The sequence below is a fragment of the Podarcis cretensis genome, assembly GCF_951804945.1.
Source record: "Podarcis cretensis genome assembly, chromosome: 8".
NCBI lineage: Eukaryota > Metazoa > Chordata > Lepidosauria > Squamata > Lacertidae > Podarcis > Podarcis cretensis.
Window position 1 is genome coordinate 27,186,662 of NC_137177.1, and position 21,743 is coordinate 27,208,404.

General features: G+C 45.0%; 1 protein-coding gene across 2 annotated transcripts; it reads left to right on the plus strand.

The window, feature by feature from the left end:
- Positions 1 to 350: 350 nt before the first annotated feature.
- On the plus strand, positions 351 to 20,299 carry FAM76A (family with sequence similarity 76 member A). Of its 2 annotated transcripts, XM_079986231.1 has the most exons (10): positions 353 to 513; positions 3,940 to 4,004; positions 4,850 to 4,904; positions 5,615 to 5,767; positions 6,592 to 6,749; positions 8,231 to 8,317; positions 8,891 to 9,022; positions 15,778 to 15,913; positions 16,687 to 16,788; positions 18,139 to 20,299. In XM_079986231.1, the coding sequence occupies exons 1-10, from the start codon at positions 433 to 435 to the stop codon at positions 18,223 to 18,225; spliced, it is 1,056 nt and encodes a 351-aa protein (XP_079842357.1). In that variant the 5' UTR covers positions 353 to 432; the 3' UTR covers positions 18,226 to 20,299. The 2 variants fall into 2 exon arrangements, with proteins under 2 accessions (XP_079842358.1, XP_079842357.1); XM_079986232.1 differs by lacking the exon at positions 8,891 to 9,022 and having other exon boundaries at positions 351 to 513.
- The last annotated feature ends 1,444 nt before the right edge of the window (positions 20,300 to 21,743 follow it).

The following is a 21,743-nucleotide window of genomic DNA, read 5'->3' on the forward strand; positions in this document are numbered from 1 at the left end:
TTTTCCTCACAAAGATACTTATGGGCAACACTAGCAAAAGGGAAGGCCCCCAGTTTTTACCACAGCAATAACCACGGGAGAACATATTTCATATTGCACGTTACTCTACTATTTTCTCTGGCTATCTCTATGGTTAAGGGTGACCCGAGTTGGTCCCGTGACGCCGCTCCCCTTGCGCAACCCCGGACGGAGGCACACCCGGAGACGCAGCTCCGCCCTTCCCTTCCCCGGCTTCTTCCCGCAACAACTCGAGCCCGCCCCGCCCTAAACCTCTGAGTGACGTCTCCGGAGAATCAATGAGCCTCCATTTACGAACGGAGGCCCCGCCTCCGAAGCGGTGAGTGGCGCCGCGCTCGACCAATGGCGCCGTAGACAGGCGGGAGCGTCACGTCGGGTTGGGTTAGAGCTGCGCCTGTCAGTGCGGGCGGCGGGATGGCGGCGCTTTATGCTTGCACCAAGTGCCACCAGCGCTTCCCGTTCGAGGCGCTCAGCCAGGGACAGCAGCTCTGCAAGGTCAGGGCCAGGAACGGGCGGGGGCTGAGGGGGCGCGGGCGCCGTGGCGGTTAGGAGCGCGAGCTGTGAGCCGGAATCCCACCCGCCGACCCTTCTCTTCCTCTCCCGTCGGAGCTCAGCTTAGCCACCTCCTTGGGTGACCTTAGCCAGAACAGCTTCGCTCGGCCTCTAACCTTCTGTCTCTCTCTCTCTCTCTCTCTCTCTCTCTCTGCCTCCTCCCCCCTGACCCTCCAGTTCATGCTGGAATCAAAACAACACCGGCCTACCTCACAGGGTGGTGGTTGTTGTTGTGGCCGAGGCGTGCTGTAATCGAAGGGCAGCATTACTCGGCATCCCCCCCCCCTTTCCCTCCCTCCCACTGGCCACCACTCCATATTGGAATTAACTGGCCTGCCTCACAGGGTTGCTGTCATCATCCCTGGCAAGCACGGCTGAGATCTTTGAACGCTGGGTGAAGGGAATAAGAGAAATCCTGATATAAATCAGGATGCCTTTATATCCCTTGCAACTTTCTGCACAGGAGGTGTAGGTGCCTCTGGATATCCATGCAGTAGCTGTGTGGGGTAGGCTAGGTTTTTGAGTATGGCCCAAGACTGTTCAGGGATCTTTGGGGGTGAGTGGGGGGAATTCAAAGTCACGTCTCTGCGGTCCAGTTTCATATAGCTATTATACCGCCACTCCGACTCTCTGGGACTGGTTTCTTCTTCTTCAAGAAGTGCTTTGATGAAGACAATAGAATGGGAAAGGAATGGAGCAAGAAGCCAAGGCTTCAGTTATGTGCTCTTACCTGAGAGAAAGCCCCACTGAATGTAGTGGACCTTATTTCTGAGTAAACATGGGTAGGATTGGCCTATAGATTGTAGTAGGTGTTGTTGCTTAGGGAGGTGGTTTGGAAACTGGGTAGGCAGGCGCTTCTTTGTGAGTCTACCCACAAATCCCACTTAACATAGCTTTAGTTATTTCCTGCATACGTCCTTTGTGAAGTCAGAGTGTATTTGTTTATTCCTATTATTTGTATGCTTGTGCCTCGTGTGTTAGCTTCTAATTGGGGTTCATTAAGAAAGATGTGGCCTATGGCAGTATGTAGTTAGCATGTTCCGTAAGTTATTCTTCAGCCAAACAGCTCCCAGGCAATTTCACAATAAAATCAATATAATCATAAAAGAAATACATTAAAGACCATATAACAGGACAAATGAGTCATATAATAAGATCAGGAATAAAGATGTTGGTGTCTCATCCTAGGCAATATTATTATTAGTTATTAGTTACCCAATTTGTATAACACCCTTCATTCAAAGATCTCAGGGCGGTTCACAACATAAAAAGAAAGAAAACCACAATATGTTATTGTTTTTATTAAATTGTTGTTTTATTAACTTGTTAAGTCATCTAAAAAGGGCATTCCTTAGGCAACTTACAATCAAATTTAAAAACAATTGGGTTTAAATGTACTGAAAGTAATTACTGACATCTTGCTCTTGTTTTTGTTTTGCACTCTTGCTTATAGTTAAACGCTGCTACTTATCTAATGTGGTATCTAACTACTGTTCCTTTGCTGCAGTATGACTCTCTTCAGTGACTGATTACAATCAAGGGCAACAGTGAAGGAGACATGATTTTCTTTATGAATCCCTATTAACATTTGTTGTTATTTAGTCGTTTAGTCGTGTCCGACTTTTCGTGACCCCATGGACCAGAGCACGCCAGGCACTCCTGTCTTCCACTGCCTCCCGCAGTTTGGTCAAACTCATGCTGGTAGCTTCGAGAACACTGTCCAACCATCTCGTCCTCTGTCGTCCCCTTCTCCTTGTGCCCTCCATCTTTCCCAGCATCAGGGTCTTTTCCAGGGAGTCTTCTCTTCTCATGAGGTGGCCAAAGTATTGGAGCCTCAGCTTCACGATCTGTCCTTCCAGTGAGCACTCAGGGCTGATTTCCTTAAGAATGGAGAGGTTTGATCTTCTTGCAGTCCATGGGACTCTCAAGAGTCTCCTCCAGCACCATAATTCAAAAGCATCAATTCTTCGGCGATCAGCCTTCTTTATGGTCCAGCTCTCACTTCCATACATCACTACTGGGAAAACCATAGCTTTTACTATACGGACCTTTGTTGGTAAGGTGATGTCTCTACTTTTTAAGATGTTGTCTAGATTTGCCATTGCCTTTCTCCCAAGGAGCAGGCGTCTTTTAATTTTGTGACTGCTGTCACCATCTGCAGTGATCATGGAGCCCAAGAAAGTAAAATCTCTTTCTGCCTCCATTTCTTCCCCTTCTATTTGCCAGGAGGTGATGGGACCAGTGGCCATGATCTTTGTTTTTTTGATGTTGAGCTGCAGACCATATTTTGCGCTCTCCTCTTTCACCCTCATTAAAAGGTTCTTTAATTCCTCCTCACTTTCTGCCATCAAGGTTGTGTCATCTGCATATCTGAGGTTGTTGACATTTCTTCCGGCGATCTTAATTCCGGCTTGGGATTCATCCAGCCCAGCCTTTCGCATGATGAATTCTACATATAAGTTAAATAAGCAGGGGGACAATATACAGCCTTGCCGTACTCCTTTCCCAATCTTGAACAAATCAGTTGTTCCATATCCAGTTCTAACTGTAGCTTCTTGTCCCACATAGAGATTTCTCAGGAGACAGATGAGGTGATCAGGCACTCCCATTTCTTTAAGAACTTGCCATAGTTTGCTGTGGTCGACACAGTCAAAGGCTTTTGCATAGTCAATGAAGCAGAAGTAGATGTCTTTCTGGAACTCTCTAGCTTTCTCCATAATCCAGCGCATGTTTGCAATTTGGTCTCTGGTTCCTCTGCCTCTTCTAAATCCAGCTTGCACTTCTGGGAGTTCTCAGTCCACATACTGCTTAAGCCTGCCTTGTAGAATTTTAAGCATAACCTTGCTAGCGTGTGAAATGAGTGCAATTGTGCGGTAGTTGGAGCATTCTTTGGCACTTCCCTTCTTTGGGATAACATACTCATTGCTAAAGAGACACTATGTTGTTTTTCTTAGAAGAATTGCAGTTTTCTGTGCCACTAGCAAAATATGAAGATGAACTATAAAGAGAGGAGTTTTGACTCTGGAGATGATAACTTTGTAAGATGACCCTGCCTGTTGCACTGGCCATCTTCTCTAATTGGATGCTGTGTAAAGCAGTAGCCCTGTCTAATTGCTTCCTGGGCCAGAATACAAAAATCTGTTGTTTGATAGTTTGCCACTTTGAGTCACCACTCTAGTACCTGCCTTCATCTTTATCACGATGGGATTTCTCTCTTCACCATTCCTTGTCAGTATCACACTCCTTAAGTTTACGGGATGATACATTAGTGACAACCCAAACACCTTTTGTATGTTTTTGCCTTTCAGTTCAATTCCCTAGATATTTATAACTAGATGTTTATAACTTTCAAAAATCTTTCTCTTTCAGGAGTGTCGGATTGCACACCCCATTGTTAAATGTACTTATTGCAGAACTGAATTCCAGCAAGAGAGGTAAATACTTGCTCAGCCTTTTTACACTGGATTGTCTGGGTGGGTGGGGGAAAATGGAACTGCTTTCTTTGCGATATCTTCAATTGTGGCTTTTCATTGTTTGATTCCAAAACAAAGGCCGCCTGTTCTGGTGCATTCAGCATTTGTTGACTCTCCAACACACTTGAGCTATTGTTTTAAGCATAAGAGTGGTGCTTTGCCAGGTTGAATCAGTCAGGGAGTCTGACTTTCTATCCAATAGCGAAAAATACTCAGCCTTTTTTTTCTAACTAATTCACACATCAGTTCAGAAGTGAACTCTATCAGAGACTGTTTCCAAGGATTGGAAGGCTTGGGATTGCAAGCTTGGACCATAGAAACATAGGAAGATGCCTTGTGCTGAGTCAGACCATTGGTCCACATAGCCCAGTATTGTCTGCTCTGACTGGCAGCAGCTGCCCAGGATTTTAGACATGGTTCTCTCCCATGTCCTTTTTGGAGATGCCAGGGATTTAATTTTAATGCAAAGTAGAATTGCTATGTAGAATACAATTTGAAATAGCTTTGCGCAACTCCAATTGAGTTGAACACTCATGAGCAACCCCTACTGTTTTAAACAGGAGACAGCAAATCATTCTGTCTTTCTGCATTTTTATATATTGTGCATTTTTTATTTCTTAAATTAAAATATTATAGAATTGGATCCAGAACTTAATAGTTACAAATTGACCATATCATGTAAGGCACAAATGGTATATAATTCAAAAAGTGACAAAGTTACTTCTTTTTGCTTTACAATCTATAAATGCAGATCACGTTACATCATGTTTTCCTATCTTAATTTAATCTTTTTGTTGTTTTGCTAGCAAAACCAACACAATATGCAAGAAGTGTGCACAGAACGTGAAACTTTATGGGACGGTATGTTTCAGTCTTCTTTCCTTACGCGCTGGAAGTTTATCTTAATTCCTATAGTATAGTGAAAAGGTGGGAAATCTATTCCTGCCAGTGGGCCAGATCCTTATCTTCCCACCCTGAGGACCAAATTTGACAGGCAGGTGGAGCCATCTACCTGTGTGTCAATCACCTGACATCGTAGTCACATTGGGTAGCATTGCGCTTTGCAGCCCTGAATGTCAGCTAAACTGAGTAGGATCTAACTCTTGCTTGTCAGCTGATGAGGGGATTGCATCCTGCTGCTATGGCCAGGGGAACTGGTGTGGCAGCCAATGCAAAATCAAACTCTATCCATCAGGTGACATCATCCTGCACTGCAATGACATCAACTAACTGGGTTTGGTGTTTTTTTTAAAAAAATGAATTCGGGAGAATTTGACTCCCTAGTGTGACAAGATTGACATGCAGGCTGGAAATTCCCCATTCCTGCTATGGTGGTTTAAAAGCAGAGGTGGGTGGAACTCTGGCCAGTTTCCAGTGGACCAGCAAGTGGAAGAAAAGGTCACAGCAAGCTTAGGGTAGTTAAATGTATGTAGTGTGTTTTTGGAAACTCATCATGCTTAGTTGAGAGAAAGCAGGGAGGCAACATTGAGAACACTGGAGCAAGTCTTGGCGATTGCATATATAATTAAAGTGCATCATTAATCTCTTTACAATTTTCTGGTTTTTTACAGCCCAAACCATGCCAGTATTGCAATATAATTGCTGCATTTATTGGTAACAAGTGCCAGCGTTGTACAAACTCCGAGAAGAAGTACGGACCACCACATTCGTGTGAGCAGTGTAAGCAGCAGTGTGCCTTTGACAGGAAAGATGACAGGAAAAAAGTGAGTGCTTATATACATTCAGCATGGAAAGTGAAAAAGCTGTCTGCTGTGGGTAGATTCTGAGCACCAAAAGGCCATTTAACACATGACACCTTTAAAAGTATGTCCTACAGATGTTACAGCTTTGCAGGGGGTTGGACTAGATAACCCTTGCGCCCCTTCCAACTCTTAAGATTTTATGATTCTGTGTGCTCATCAGATTGCTCCCTACTGAGTCATCATTATGACTTTGGTATTGTTATTATTTTGACCATGCCAGGAGGTGGGGTAAGCTTCGAAACCAACTACTGAACATTAAGTCCCTCGCAATAGGGACTGAGGGACCTCCTCCTCATTGGCTCACTGCATTTCCTTGAAGTTTTTCTGCCTGTTGCAGGTGCCCACTGCCCTGATGTCTCCTTTGCTCAGTGAGACATGGATTCCACATGGGTTCCTGGCCAACATCTTGAGATCTGGCCGGGCATTCAGCATGAGGAGTGAAACTTAAATTCACTGGTTTTAGGGGAAAGATTGCTGTGTGAATTGGCTTGTATCTTTCCCACCAGTAATACATGGTGCATTCCAGATGTCAGATACCAGCTCCTGTCAGTCCCAGCCAACATGGCCAGTTCCCAGAAAAACCGGGAGTTGTAGTCCAGCAATATCTAGAAGGCACCACACTGGCTACCCTTAAGTTTAAACGGACGTGACTATTTTGTTTCTAAATATGGTCTGTTTCAGAAGAGCTGCTTCTCAGTTCCATTTTGGCTGTTGTGCTTTTCCTTTTGTCTAGGAGAGTGTGTGATAACATCCTGCCTGTTTTGTCCCTTTTCTCCTCTACCTAGGTGGATGGGAAGCTACTCTGCTGGCTTTGCACACTCTCCTATAAAAGAGTCTTGCAGAAGACCAAAGAGCAACGTAAGCACTTGAGCACCTCTTCCCGGACAAGCCTGCCGGAAAACGAACAGTATGGCCGACTCAGCGGTGGCACCCACTACAACAGGTAATGCACTATCAGTGTAGCTCCCTCGGCAGCTTCACTCTCTGTGTGCACTCCTGTGGCATATGGAGGCATATGCAGAAGAAAAGCAGGCTTGCTTTTTCTGGCCAAAGGATTGCGGCCATCCTACAGACCTTCAGTGGCCTTTTGAACTCTGAGATAGGATGTATACAAACATGCATGGAAACATGCAGGGGTTCTATGAGAAGGCATGGAACGTTGGAAGCTGCCATTGGTCTATCTAGCTCCATATGGTCCACACTGATTGGCAGCAGCTCTCCAGGGTTTCAGGCAGCAGTTTCTCTCAGCCCTAACTGGAGATGGCAAAACTGCCTTCTGCTGCAAAGTGAAGAAAAAAAACTGTTTTCCCTGAACTCTGTCTGGGGGGAGAGGATGACACAAAATGTGTCTAATGCACTTCCATGGTGGGCTGCCTGCTAAAACTGTATGTTTGAATGCTTCCGTAGGGTAAACCAATATGTTCTTGAATATTAGGATATGTTCCTCAAATCATTTATTAAGGGAGCTCTCAATAGCAGGCTGTTACTTTATGGTAAATAAGAAGTATTTGTCTTTTGGTGTGGTTTGCTTTTTCAGAGGACCAAAGTACGCACTAACACATATTGCAGTCCTCTTGCTTTAAAAACAATAATAAACCCAAGCCACCTTTCGGTTTATTTGGGATTTAGAGCAGGGAGGTGATTAGGAGAGAAAGAGCACTTGCCTGTCTATTTAAAAACTATTTTGACATTTAAGCAGGCATGGCCGACGTTTCTTCCCAGCTGTGAGGACTGGAAAATTGCTGCTTTGCTCTGTATTTCTGTACAAGTTGAGGACCCTGTGCAGCAACTGGGAAGGTGGAAATCTGTAGTGGCTTTGTAATGCACTGCTGCTGTTTAAAGTTTATTTTTTGATGAATTCTGCACCCAGTGCCACATGGGATCACAACATGCACATTGCCCTGCTTAAATGTGTCTTGGAAACTGCTTGGCAAGGAAGTGTGTGAGTCAGGATAGTGTATTGGATACGATCAGAGTGATCTAGGTTTGAATCATTACTCTGCCTTGAGGTTCATTTGGTGATACTGGCCTTCTTTCTCTTTCTCTTACACACACACACACATCCCATATGTTACCTCACTGGGTTGTTGGGAGGATAAAGTGGGAGGAGGGTGCAATGTACCACTCCCAATAACAAGTGTTGCAGTTTTTTCTACTTTAGTCAGCAAATCCACAGCTTTGGCACATAACTAGTATTAAAATGTGTAGCCACTGAGTATGGTCAGGGTGCCCCCCCTCTTTTTTTTAACAGGTGCATTAAAGGTCATCTCATGTTTACTTCTGTTTAAGAAACCCTGCTGCTTTATCCACAAAGAGTTCTTTTTTTCAAGGAGCATACTGCAATTATAGAAAACAACCAGAAAACTGACTTGGAATTGCCAAACTTCTTAACGGTGTGTTTTGTTGCTTTGTTTCCTTTTGCAGCCAGAAAACATTATCTACATCTTCTATTCAGAATGAAATCCCAAAGAAAAAGCCCAAGTTTGATGCCATATCAGCCAATGGAGACAGGTGAGCATCTTAAAATTTGGAAGTGCGGGTGGGTGGTCTGATCTGTTTTTAGTTTTAAAAGAAAAAGAATTAGAAAACTTTTCAGTGCTTAGAGACTTAAATGGTGAAGCTTCTCTTCTGGAGCTGCAGGGCTCTTGTGGACCAACTTTATCATTATGGGGAAAACGTTTGGTGATATGTTGCATTTCTTTTGCGTAGTTATATGTGTAGTTTTGGGATTCCAGACTATGCTGTTAAATTAGGCAGTGCAGAATAGAAATATATTAGAGAAAAGAAAGCTACTGTCAAGCAAGATCATACTTTTAAAAAGAGACCCACTTTACCCCCTTCCTTTGTTTTGGGAGAAGGAAAACCTCTGCCAATCTCTGAAGTCTGTAGCTTCTGTTCTGTGACTGCTGTGTGCAAAAAAAATGTGTTGGTTTTCCCCCCTTCCCCAGCAAGTGACATGGTAGGGTAGGTTAGGGTTTCCCTGACACTTAAAATCTGGAAAGAATGAGGAGGGGGCGGGTGTAGTTAGCATTGACGCTCTTGATGTGCATATTTTCATTCCTCCCTTTCCTCTCTAATTCTCAGCGTTCCTTCCTCTCCCGAGATGCTTTGCCCCCCTATCCAGAGTGCCCCGTCCGTGTTGGTGCAGTGGGCTGCTTCCCAACAGAGTCTCGGTGCCCATGATTGTCCTGTTTCTCAAGGCACTGACATCCTGAAGTGAGATCACCTATCATTTTCTCCCCCACCCGTTTCCTCCCCAACCCTGGGAATTGTCTCATTTTATGGAAGCAATCCATGCTCTTGGATTTCTTCCTAAAGCATATCATTCCAGGAGCGTGGGCCAGACTGTAGGCCAGGACTTCTAAGTGTGTAGGTAATTTGTTGGCAATTGCTTTATTAACCATCGCTTGAAGGTCTGGTCTAGTTCCATGTTACAACTCTCCTGTCACTCCCTCATTGTCTGTGATGCCTGTATTTAGAAATATCAAGGCATGAAATCCATGTGCGGAGACGATATTGTTCTATACACTAATATTGAACTCCTTATTCTAGTGTGCGTTCTCATGGAGCCAAGGGGACATTATCCACACACAAGATGGAGATACTGGCAGGATTTGTTTTTTATGTATTTATAGAATTTATATCCTGCCCTCTTCCTCCCAAAGTTGCCCAGGGTGGTAAAACAATAAAAACATCTCCAGTGTGGATGCAGACGGGGAAAGGTCTCCACTTAAAACGCTTGTTGAAAACAGAAGTTCTTCAGTAGGCCCTGAACAGACAAACTGAGTGGGTGCCTGCCTAATATTTAAGGGGAAGGAATTCCAAAAAGGAGGTGCCATAACGCTAAAGGACCAATTCCTGTATTGTGAGGAAATAGACCTCCTGACAAGATTATATCCGCAGGAGGCCCTCGCCAAGAGAACTCAGTAATCAATTGGATTTATAAAGAGAATCCTGAACCCAAGCTATGTAGGGCTTTATTCATCAAAACAAGCACCTTGAACTTAGCCCAGTAGCTAATTGGCAGCAAGTGCAAGTCTTTCAAGAATGAGGTGATGTGTTGGCCATGTCCTGCCCCAGTGAACAGTTGAGCTGCCACATTTTGCACCAGGTGGAGCTTCCGGATCAGCCTCAAGGGCGGCCCCACATAGAGAACATTGCAGTAATTCAGCCTGGAGGTTACTTGAGAGAACCCCAACGCTTGCAAAAGTACAAAAAGCTACCAACAGCCTTTAGTGGAATCTGACAAAAGGAGGGAAGTGTAAAATTTATCAGATCTGCCTGGGAATTCAGTTAAAATAGTTAAAATATATAAGGAGCAGATGTCCTTGTAATATGAGTAATATAGTAATACATGCTCAATGGTTTCAATGCTTGATTGACAAAAGCAAGACACATTGGTTATAAGGAATGTATGAGGATCTCCTTTCCAATAGAGTAGATGGTAAGGTGTTAAAGCCAGCTGTGGTATTTAGAAATTTCAAAAGTACCGTAATCACTTGTCTAATGTGCCATCAAATCTAACGCACACCTTAATTTTCACAATGTAATTTGGCCAAAAAAGATGAGCATTGGATTATAATACAATGATAATCAGCTGGAATGAAGTTTTTGCTACAGTTTCCTGCTGCTGAGTAGCATGCATTTTGAACTTTATCCTTTTGGAGAGCTACATCCCAGATTTGTTGTTTAATCATATCTGTAGCTCCCAAGGTCAGAGCTGAGGGGCTGACACACACAGCTAGTGCACTCTCACCTCCTTGCGTGTCCTCTCCTCTCCATCCATAAGACAAGATACTGTATTACTGAATCTATATCAAGTTTCAGTGATTAGAGCAGTAAGAATCAAGGCTTGTATATGTATGCTTGATTTAATTCTTATTGCTCTAATAATCACTCTATATTCGGTACACCTAAACCTACTAGACCATGGCATACATGTTATGATTTCTAAACGACTATCTAAGGAAGAGAGTGCAATTTTTTAGCACAGACCTGCAATTTCTCCTCATTGCCATGGGAGGGCAGGCAGAAACCAGCATAAAGAAATCACAGGTTTATTGTGATCCATAAGAATTGGGATTTGTGAGCAACCTGGCTGGAATTAGTCTTTCAGCCGGGTCTGTTAGGCTCTTGTCACCTGCTATATTCTGGATGGTGTAGCAGGAAACTTTGCAAAAACTGCACAGCAGCACCCAGAGCAGGCATGGGGAACCTCTGGCCCTCTTGAAATTGCTGAACCGGGGCCAAGGCTGATTCGGTTCAGCAACATCTGAAGGGCCAAAGGTTCCCCACACTTTATCTAGAGGCTCCCAGGTTCCACAGTTCCCATTTCTCATTTCACAGCAAACTTGCACTGTTTGCAACCCGCCAAGCTTATGGCAGCCTGTTACTATACCTCCTGTTTTTGCTGCCTGCCTGGGACTGACAAAGGGTGGGTCGGTGAGTTGTGAAGCTGATGGACTGCATTTTGCATGGTGTGTCTCAAGCTGAAGAGTAATTAGGAAGGTGGACATTTTTGGCAGCGTTGTACAGTTATGCCTGCCTCAATCAAGGCTGGTCAGTATGGAGAGGGGAAAAAACCTGAAGTTCCAAGGGAGTCCTTGTCTGCCCTGTTATTGCTTTGCCTGACCTCCCTTCGAGGACTCTGGGTCTCAAGTTATATGGAAATGAGCAATATTACATAAGTGCAGTCTTGTACTGAGTTGCTTGCCTGGTAACCAGAGGCAAGCCAGGCATTCTATGTAGGTCAGGAATGAGGAACCTCGGGCATATGGGGTGAACGTGGCCCTGCGGGTATCTCTGTCTGGCCCTCAGGACTCTCCCCAGGCCTTCACCTGCCCAGCTTTCTACTCTTAAGGAGTAGTTTGATTCCTGGCCGAGTTGTGTACGTTGAAGACAGCAAGCAGACACTTCCGCAGTCGTGGGAGTGGCTGTAGTTGTACCTTTGTACAGCCTGGTTCACAATAATGCTTCCCCGTGTTAATGTAGGTGTGGCTCCTAGTTCAGATGGAGGGTGCTTGCTTGTGTGTAGGAGAAGTTGACTGTGAATGGACCCTTCAAGAAGAGGTTGTAGATAAAACAATGGTTTCTGAAAATGGGGTATTTCTGGAAAACCTCACCCTCCCACTCTCATTTTAGCTACTTCTTTTTCTGTTCTTTGGCTTCTGTAATGAAAGTGCTGTCAACAGAGTTGAAATACTGTCTCTCTCTTTACTGCCTCCCCCAAGAACTTTCACTGTTTCATAGGGTTCCTCTTTCCATTTGTGTGGTTCTTTCTGTCTCTAGTATTAATATTTAAAAAGGTAAAGGTAAAGGTACCCCTGCCCGTATGGGCCAGTCTTGACAGACTCTGGGGTTGTGCGCCCATCTCACTTAAGAGGCCAGGGTAAGCGGTCCCTATTTATCTACTTGCACCCGGAGGTGCTTTCAAACTGCTAGGTTGGCAGGCGCTGGGACCGAGCAGCGGGAGCGCACCCCGCCGCAGGGATTCGAACCGCCGACCTTTCGATCGGCAAGCCCTAGGCGCTGAGGCTTTAACCCACAGCGCCACCTGCGTCCCCCAGTATTAATATTTAGGTTGCATTAAATGGGTTGTTAAATCTGGACCAAGGCAGTACAGTGGTGCCCCGCAAGACGAATGCCTCGCAAGACGAAAAACCCGCTAGACGGAAGGGTTTTCCGTTTTGGAGGCGCTTCGCAAAATGAATTTCCCTATGGGCTTGCTTCGCAAGTCGTTTTTTTCCGACTTTTTTCCCCTTCCCCCCACCCTTTTTCTAAGCCGGTAAGCCGCTTATCTGCTTATCCGCTAAGCTGATAAGCCGCTAAAAGCTGCTAATAGCGCTAATCCGCTAAGCCATCAATGGGCTTGCTTCGCAAGATGAAAAAACCGCTAGACGAAGAGAATCGCGGAACGGATTCTTTTCGTCTTGCGAGGCACCACTGTAGTTACACCTGCTGAAATCCATGCAACTTGATAAGTAAGTTTTGATCTTAAGTGGAAATAATAAGTGTGCCTGACTTGGTCTGGATCCACCTTCTGCAGATTTAAGATGATGATGATGATGATGATGATGATGATGATAATAATAATAATAATAATAATAATAATAATAATAATAATAATATATTACTTATACCCCACCCATCTGACTGGGTTGCCCCAGCCACTTTGGGTAGCTTCCAACACAATATTAAAAAATATAAATTTACATCAGGGGTGGCAGTGACTCTTTGCATATCCAAAACTTGCATGGGATAGTAATGCAGTAGCATTTATGGTGTGTTGTGTTCATGTTGGGTTTCAAACCTAACCTGAAAAAGCAGTGATTGTGTTCCTCATGGGGAACATGTTCATGCTGCTGCTGGGAATCTTGGTCTCCTTTATCTCCAAGGGCAAAGAGTGCATCTCCAAATGCACTTGGGGATATATTACTACTCTGACTAAAGTTTGATGAGGACATATCAAGGTACGTTGTTGCCTGCAAGCCATCAGTTGGCCATTCGTGTCTTCACTGCAGATTTAAAGCAGCTTGGTAGTCTGGGAACTGTAGTGCTGCAAGGGTAGATTCCCAGGATTCTTTGGGGGAAGCCAGGAGAACAGAGGTGGGGGACCTGGTTCCCTCCTGAGGTTGTTGGACTCCCAACTCCCATCAGCTCCAAACAGCAGAGCCAGTAGTCAGAGACAAGTACGGTTGCAGTCTCACAGCAACTAGAGGGCTACAGGATTCCCACCGCTGCCACATAGGTTTGTGGTATGGATATGTCCTTGTTGAGGGTATTTAGAAAACCTCATGCCATAGCCACCTCTTGGCTTTTGATTTTCCTTACTGTTTTATCCCTCCCTCTCTCTGCATGTGAAACAGCATTCTTTAACATCCCACATTTTTGCCCACTGAACGTTACAACATGAAGAATACCAAAGCACATTGTCAGGGCTGCCCGAGGTCCCAGCTCACAAAGGACCAACGCCAGTCCGTTGTTATATACAAGAGTCTTTATTGAAACGCAGTTTCGATTTCAAAGCCGCGGCGTGCAGCCCTACGTCTTAAACCCTAGACCGCTGAAGCTCCGTCTGAATCTCCACCCCCCAGACACCAGTTTAAGACTCTAGCCTTGCTCCACCTCTTCCTTTGCTCTTTCCTCCTCTGGGTCCGCCTGTCCGCTGGGGTGTTGCCCTTTCTGGACTCTTCTGATGCTGAGTCCCCGGATTCTTCCCCCTGCCTCCGGCGTGCTTTAGGACCTGGCTCCCAATCCGTGCTTCCTGCTGTCCCGCGCGCCTGTACATTTGAACTTGGCGCGCGCGCCCAGCCAGCAACCTTTCTCCTGACCGTTACACTGCTCCTGTCACTGCTTCCCCCCTCGGGGGGGCTAGCTGGACCTGACTTCCCCTCCGTTCCCTCACTCTGCGATGGGGGCGTGGCCAGCTCTGACTCATCTTCTCTCCCTACTGGAGGAGACGCTGGCCCTGATTCATGAGACTCTTCCCCCCCACTCCGCTCTGGTGGGGGAACTGGTCCTGATCTCCCGCTGCTGCTTTGGGAGTCCCCGCTGGCCCCTTGCTTCTGGTGTGTCCCCCCTGGGACCCCCCTTGCCCTGGCCATCGGCGCCCCCCTCTGGGAATCTTCTGAATCGCTGGAGAAGCTCATGGAATCTCTCGGGCCACTGTCATACTCCCCTACGCTGCCCTCAGATTCTTCCCCTTCGCTCTCCGTTTCCTCTCTTCCCCTGTATCTCTGCTCCTGAACCCCTGACACACATGAACTCATTTTGCACAGTGTAGAAGATCCATAGCTCAGAAATTTTCTAAGCTGCTCTTTGGTGGTGTGTTCACAGTAGTGTTTCTCACCCTTCCTTAAAGCTGCTATATTGAATATGGGAAGTTGATTGGGATGTTGAGCTTTAGGACTAGGCTGACAGCAATGCACTGAAATTCAACAAAGACAGGTCTGTACAGTGTTATGCACAGGTGCGCTAAATAATGCAGAGAAACTCCAAACAGAGAAAATTGATGCTGCACTGAAAAATTAATATGAATCCACACGGAAAAGGATAATATCATACAGCTGCAAACAAGGGGGAAGACAGAAGTTTTGGAGAACTGCTTATTAGTTCATTTTGTGCAAAGAGAGTGATATGCTCAAGAAGGTGCATAGCGTTCTTCCCTCTTCGCAGGATATACAGTGATAATTGTTTAGATGCAATTCAGATCAACCCACGCATATTTACTTGGAAGTAAGTCACTTGGAAGTAAGTTGAATTCAATAGTGCTTGCGCTCAAGGAAGCATACATAGGATTGGAGCCATAGCCGTTGTCCCCTTTGTCGTGAAGAGTGTGGAAACACGTCAAATATTAGCTAAACCTTTGGAGTGGTAATTGACCAAAGAAGAAGGTGGGATTGTCTATATTGTCATTTTAAAAGGGGAGGGACACAAAATGTCCCTGGCACAAATTAAATATGTAGTTGGAGCAGCATGCTTTTGACAAATAGGTCAAGCCTGCCACACAGACCCTCCAGATGTGTCTGAACTACAACTCCCATCATCCCTGGCCATTGGTCTGACTTGCTGGGCTGATGGAAGTAGGAGTTCAGCTACTTTTGGAGGGTCAGAGATAACCTGCATCCAATGTTGCACATATGTGTTATTTTAATTATTGTAGATCACCCTACATACATATCCTCTAAATCAGCGTTTCCAGCCTTGGGTCCCCATATGTTGTTGGACTACAGTTCCTTTCATCCTTTACCATTGGCTGTGGTCAGCAACATCCAGTGACTCAAGGTTGGGAAGGGTTTCTCTTCTCCAAACACATTTCACTGAATGATGATAACTAGATGACCGTGAGGGACTTTGCAGGCTTTCCTGTTAGCCTGTGGGACTGACCTCTCTTGTTCACGGCTTACTATCCCATCTGAACTGGAGCCCAGGGGTGAGTAATTAATGATCTCCCCCTTACTGTCTCTTTATAGCTTTTCTCCAGATCTTGCCTTGGACTCTCCTGGCACTGACCACTTTGTCATCATAGCCCAGCTGAAAGAGGAAGTGGCTACTCTCAAGAAAATGCTGCACCAAAAAGATCAGATGATCCTGGAGAAAGAGAAGAAGGTAACGTCCCCTTTGAGCCACCTCTCAGTGAGACAATGGGGCACTTTATTGTAATCTGTTCTTAATTTTCTTCCTAAGGAAGGTGAGGAAAGCTAGAGCTGGATCTTTCATAGTATCGCTACAGATAAATAAGATTCTATAAGTCTTGAGCTAGTGTTGAAATGATTGTCACATTGCCACCTGTCATGTTTGGAGGAGGGCATTCTGTAGTTGGGGTGCCACCACATAGAAGACTCTCTCCCTGTCTGCTGCATATTGAAATTATCCTGGCAGCAGAACATGGAGAAGAGCCTCCTCTAAAGATCTCAAGACATGGCCAGGATGGTGTAAGGAGAGGTGCTCTTGTGGGTGTTTGGATCCCAAGCTGAAAGGTGGTTGGGCGCTGGTTGTGTTTCATGATTTTGGAAGTTAAGCCATAAGGCAGTCTTCAGGAACCTAGTGCCCTCCAGATATTCTGGACTATAACTCCCATAAACCTCAGCCAGCACAGCAACAGCTGATAGGAGTTGTAGTACAAAACATCTGGAGGGCACCAGGTTCGCAAAGGCTTCTGTAAGAATTTTGTTGAATCTCAGCTATGTTCCTGCTTCATTTTTCAAACTAAATATATATGGAATTTAATAAAACTCCTTATCACCTTGTTCCCAGGTGGCAGCCCTGCAGCTTATTTAGCATACTGGATTTCTACAAGGATATCTCCCATTGTATGGCAAATATTAATTGCAAATGAATTTTAACTGCTTTGATTTCTTTTGCTTGTGTGTGTTCTGCAGATAACTGAACTGAAGGCTGATCTGCAGTACCAAGAATCCCAGATGAGGGTGAAAATGAACCAGATGGAAAAGACTCACAAGGAAGTCACAGAACAATTGCAGGTAACTTTGTTTAACTTGGTCCATTAATTAGCATTTACAGGACTGATTGGATGCTGAGAACACTGTGACCAGCTCTGCAAACCTTTGCATTGTTAGATCGACTAATATTCTACTCTGGATTTCTAACAATTCAATACCTTTGGCCCATTTAGTTCATTGTTGCCTGTGCTGATTGGCAGCAGCATTCCAGATTTTCAGACAGGTATCTTTCTGAGTCCTACATAAAGATACAGAGGGCTGCATCATAAGAACATAAGAAGAGTCTGCTGGATCAAGCCAGTAGCCCATCTAGTCCAGCATCCTGTTCTCACAGTGGCCAAGCAGATGCCTGCAGGATCTGAGTTCACAAGAGCACTCTCCCCTTTTGTGGTTTCTAGCTGTGTTCAGAAGCATTCCTGCCTCCAACTGTGGAGGCAGAACATAGCCAATACGGCTAGGAGAAATCAATAGCCTTATCCTCCATGAATTCATCTAGTCCTCTTTTAAAGCTATCTAAGTTGGTGCGCCTCCTTGCTTCCTAGCTTGGCATCGTTTACCGAGAAGCGGTATCCTTTACCGGGACACAGGGGGTGCTGTGGTCTAAACCACGGAGCCCCTTGGGCTTGCCGATTACTGTGATGGGCTGAGCTCCCGTTGCTCTGTCCCAGGTTCTGCCAACCAGCAGTTCAAAAGCACACAGTTCAAAAGTGCAAATAGATAAATAGGTACCGCTGCAGCGGGAAGGTAAACGGTGCTGCCCTGTGCTCTGGCACTCGTCATGGTGTCCCCTTGCACCAGAAGTGGTTTAGTCATGCTGGCCACATGACCCAGAAAGCTGTCTGCAGACAAACGCTGGGTCCCTCGGCCTCCTTTGACTGGACTTAACCATACAGGCATCCTTTACCTTTACCTTTACCTTTACCTATCATTTATTCTGACTGGCAGCAGCTCTCCAAGGTTTCAGAAAGGGGGTGTTCCCAGCACTACCTGGAGGCAATAGGGATTGAACTTGGGACCTCCTGCATATAAAACGTAGTTCACAACTGAGCTCCAACCCTTTCCCAAGGGTCGCACTCTCAGGGGTGTGCATGTTGGATCATATTGCTTATATATATTCATGGTTGTGTGAATGCATCAGTGCCTTCCCCATGATGACTGGGAGAATTACAGGATAGATTGCTTTGCATAATTTATTCAGGTTGCAGAATTGAGCTTTTCTCAGTGCAGAACTCCTCTCCCCTCTCCCCTCCCCCCATGTTCTTTTATTCTTTTCCAGTCCATGATTCTTTGTAAATCGGCAGCAGTTACTCAGCCTGGGGCTACTTCCCAACCCATTCAAGTAACACATGGATCTTCTCCTTCCTCCAACAGGCCAAGAACCGAGAGCTCCTGAAACAAGCCGCAGCTTTATCCAAGGGGAAGAAAACGGAGAAGTCAGGAGCAATAACCTCCCCTTAAACACCGCCTGGGAGCTCCTCCCGCAGTAAGGCTGCAAACCCAGCTGGTTGGGTTGGAATCCTTCCAGAACCTCATTTTGATTGTTGTTGCGAAGGACGTGGTGGAAGCCTCTGCGTCTGATCATTCAATAGCATGCTTGAGGTGTTGGGTTTTCCACATCTTGTTTTCCTGTCCTAGTACAGCGATGAGGGTGGCTGGGGGCACCATCCCTCCAAGCCCGCCAACAAATACTTTCAATGTCAGGGTTTTCCCATTCAGTTTTACTACCACTCCTTCGAGTCGGTAAGGGAAACAGGGCTTGGGATAGGATCCCTCCACGGACTTCTCCTGCTTTCTCTCCTCCCCTCCCCCCAAGGCATTTAACGTCCTGCCTGAGTATAGCCTTTTAAAGAGCAGTACCTAACTTTGCTTACTCGTAAGAATGCTTGCGTTTTGCTCTAGTATGCAGAGCTCCTCTCAAATGTCAGGAGTGCTCTGATGGTGTTTCCTGCTTGGCAGGGGGTTGGACTCGATGGCCCTTGTGATCTCTTCCAACTCTATGATTCTATGATTCTAGTTTCCCTTACGTATGTAGAATTGTGGGACGTTAAACCAGATGGAGGTTTAATGCAGCAACTGTCTTATCAGGAATTCTGGAGGCTGAAGGGCCTCTTGGAAAAAATACTGGGGACATTAATTTGGAAGAAAGTGGGTTGGTGAATTGCAGTTTCGCTTATTCAGTTGTTGTTGTCGTCGTCATCACTTATATGGCATTGGTTCTTTGAGAATTAGGGTTCAGTCCCTGATTAAGATTGGCCTGCTTTTTCTCCTATTCCCCCAACCCCTTTTGTCTGGAATTGGGAGGGGAGGAAGGGAGCCTTTTCCCAAGATCAGTGGTTGGGTGAGGCCAGTCCCCAATAATGTGGTAGTAACTGGGCTGTAACAAGGCCCAATTCTGCAGAGTTTTGAGGAAGTTGGGCGGAGGTCAGGCACCATGTTTCCAGCTAACTTGGCAGCAGAACAAAGAGGTGTGAGGGAAGAAGGTTGTGTTCGTTTTCTTGTTCAAGATGATGGCTTTTGCAGGAGAAAGAAGCTGCTGGGAGTGCCAGCAAGGCCATGAGACCACTACCCCAATTAGAGGAGACATGGGATGAACTGCAGCTGTTTGAGCCCTGCCCCTCAAGGCATCTCTTTGGAAATAGCAAGCCGTTCAAATACAGTTGAGATCCAGGCAAGGTATTTGGCCAGGTTGCTCCTTTGTACAGAGCCCAGCCCGAAATAATGGGGGACACCCCCTGCCCTTTATGGACATGCACCTAACACAGCAATCTGAGGTGGTGTGAGATTAACTTTCTATAAGATAAATAGAGGGATATTTGCTGCAGATGGGCTTTTATGGATATTTTAAAATATATAAATATATGGGATGATTTTTTTTTCCAGTAGCACTTTGAAAGACCTACAAGCCTTGGAACGTGGAAGAAAGAATATTGAAACACACACTCTGCTGAGGGTTATTTATTTTTTAGTCTTGTTTTTGCTTTGTTTAAAAGACATTGTACATTAAGAATTCATTGCACCAGAAGGAGTTGTAGCAGCAGAAGCCTAATTTTTATATTCAAGAACATTTTTAGGAAAAAGAAATTTAAGCGGGAGTAGTTTTTAGCTTCCTCAGCCTACAGAAAATGAAGACAAGGAGAAGGATTTTTTCCTGTAAATTGTGTCTTTTTTCTTAACTGTGACACCTTGATCATGCATTTAAGTGGGTGATTTATAGTGATGCTGTTTTTCTTTCTTTCTATGTTTGTAACATTGGCAATCTTTAAAAAAAAAGTTGCATTGATTTGTACAAAATAAATGTAAAAAAAAAATGGTTTGGGAGAGAGGGGGGGATCTTTTGGTTGTTTCATATTTCGATACTTTGCCTATGCCTTTCTTGGTTGAGTCGGCAAAGATAAACCATTCCTTCTCCCCCTCCCCCCACTGGCATGGGCCTGATCCAGGTGCAGGTGATCAGCATGAAGCACAAAGACCTTTTGGTGCTACTGTGGGATTTGATGTATGTAGAGGATTAAACAGTATTTTCTGTATTGAAGGTTTCTTGTTTGATATGTCTCCTTCAGTCTTGTCACATTACTGTAGCTATCGTCACTTGTTTAAAAAAAGTAGGGTGGGGGGTGACAGCTAGTCTCTCCGATTTTTTAAAATCCTACGAACATCAAGTCCTTGATCATTTTTCTTTTCCATGCAGGGAAGTTTCATGAGCTAAACTGGAATAACCCAAGTGAGGAAAGGAGTGAAGTTCTCTACAAAGCGACACAAAAAAATCTCAGACTCCCACTAAATTTAAGTACACAACATGAGAAATGCATATTCCCCCCCCCACTGCCCCCGCCATCTTCTTTAAAATGTTTCGTTGAAGAAGGCATATGGCATAACATAATTGTTCTCGGAGTTCCCCTACTCTGTTTGATTGACTGCCACTTGGAGACAGGGTGGGGAGTGAACAGTGCTCAAGTCGCATTGAGTGGTACCCAATGCAGTTATAATGTTAGTGTAAGGATTTATGCTTGCACATTGGAACACTGTCCTCCCACCCCCATGTACACCCTGTGCCCTCCCCACATCTGCTGTTGTGAACCCCCAGATCAGATTTAGATGATGGGAGAGGGAGGAAATCCCATTGCACAAGCGTTAATCCTTGCACTAACTGAACAGGTTCCTTAGCACAACATTGGAACCCATCACACCTTACCAGAATATATATGTTCTTGCTTGTTTTATTTAGAAAGATTTATAAACAGCTTAGACAGCTCTCTAAGCAGTGCACATAATAAAATTGTAGATGGAACACAACTGAAACCAACAAACTATTCACTTGTTAAATTTATACCTCACCCTTCCTCCCAAAGGGTGTCAGATTAGGACTTGGGGGACCAGGATTCAAATCTCCACTTGGCCATGAAGCTCACTGGGTCACCCTGAGCCCATCGCTGCCTCTCAGCCTAACCCACCTCACGGGGTTGCTGGAATTAAATGAGGGGGAGAACCGTGTATACCACCTGAGCTCTTTGGAGAAAAAGGTGGGATATAAACACAATGAATAGTATTTGCTTTTATTAAATATATATCCAGCTGTTCCTTCCAAAGGGCCCCAGGGTGTCAAACACAAAACTGGTATTACAATAAAATGAAACAATAGCATTTATGTTGTGCATTTTAGTTCTGAGATTACTCCACCTACGGTATATTCTCCAAATAATCCTTACAACAGCCTTGAGAGTGGGCTGCTGTGATGCTCGTGTCAGCAACAAATGTTAAAATGCTAGACAAACTTTTTTTCATTGTTTGAAAATGCTGAGATAAGTGAATAAATGTCAAGAGTCACCTAATTCAACTTTCAGCCATTCACAAAATTCATCTGGGTTTTCCAGCCAACCGGTTGCACAGAGATGTAGACATTCACCGTAACAGCTGTTCCTGGCAATCATGCAAAGATGTAGGAGCTGTTTCCTAGACTCCAGCAACTTGACATGTCG

Excerpts from the sequence above, each read along its gene's own strand:
- FAM76A (XM_079986231.1), top strand. The coding sequence starts at position 433 with ATGGCGGCGCTTTATGCTTGCACCAAGTGCCACCAGCGCTTCCCGTTC. Across the intron at positions 4,005-4,849 it reads ACTGAATTCCAGCAAGAGAG|CAAAACCAACACAATATGCA; the intron begins GTAAATACTTGC and ends TTGTTTTGCTAG. Across the intron at positions 5,768-6,591 it reads GGAAAGATGACAGGAAAAAA|GTGGATGGGAAGCTACTCTG; the intron begins GTGAGTGCTTAT and ends TCCTCTACCTAG.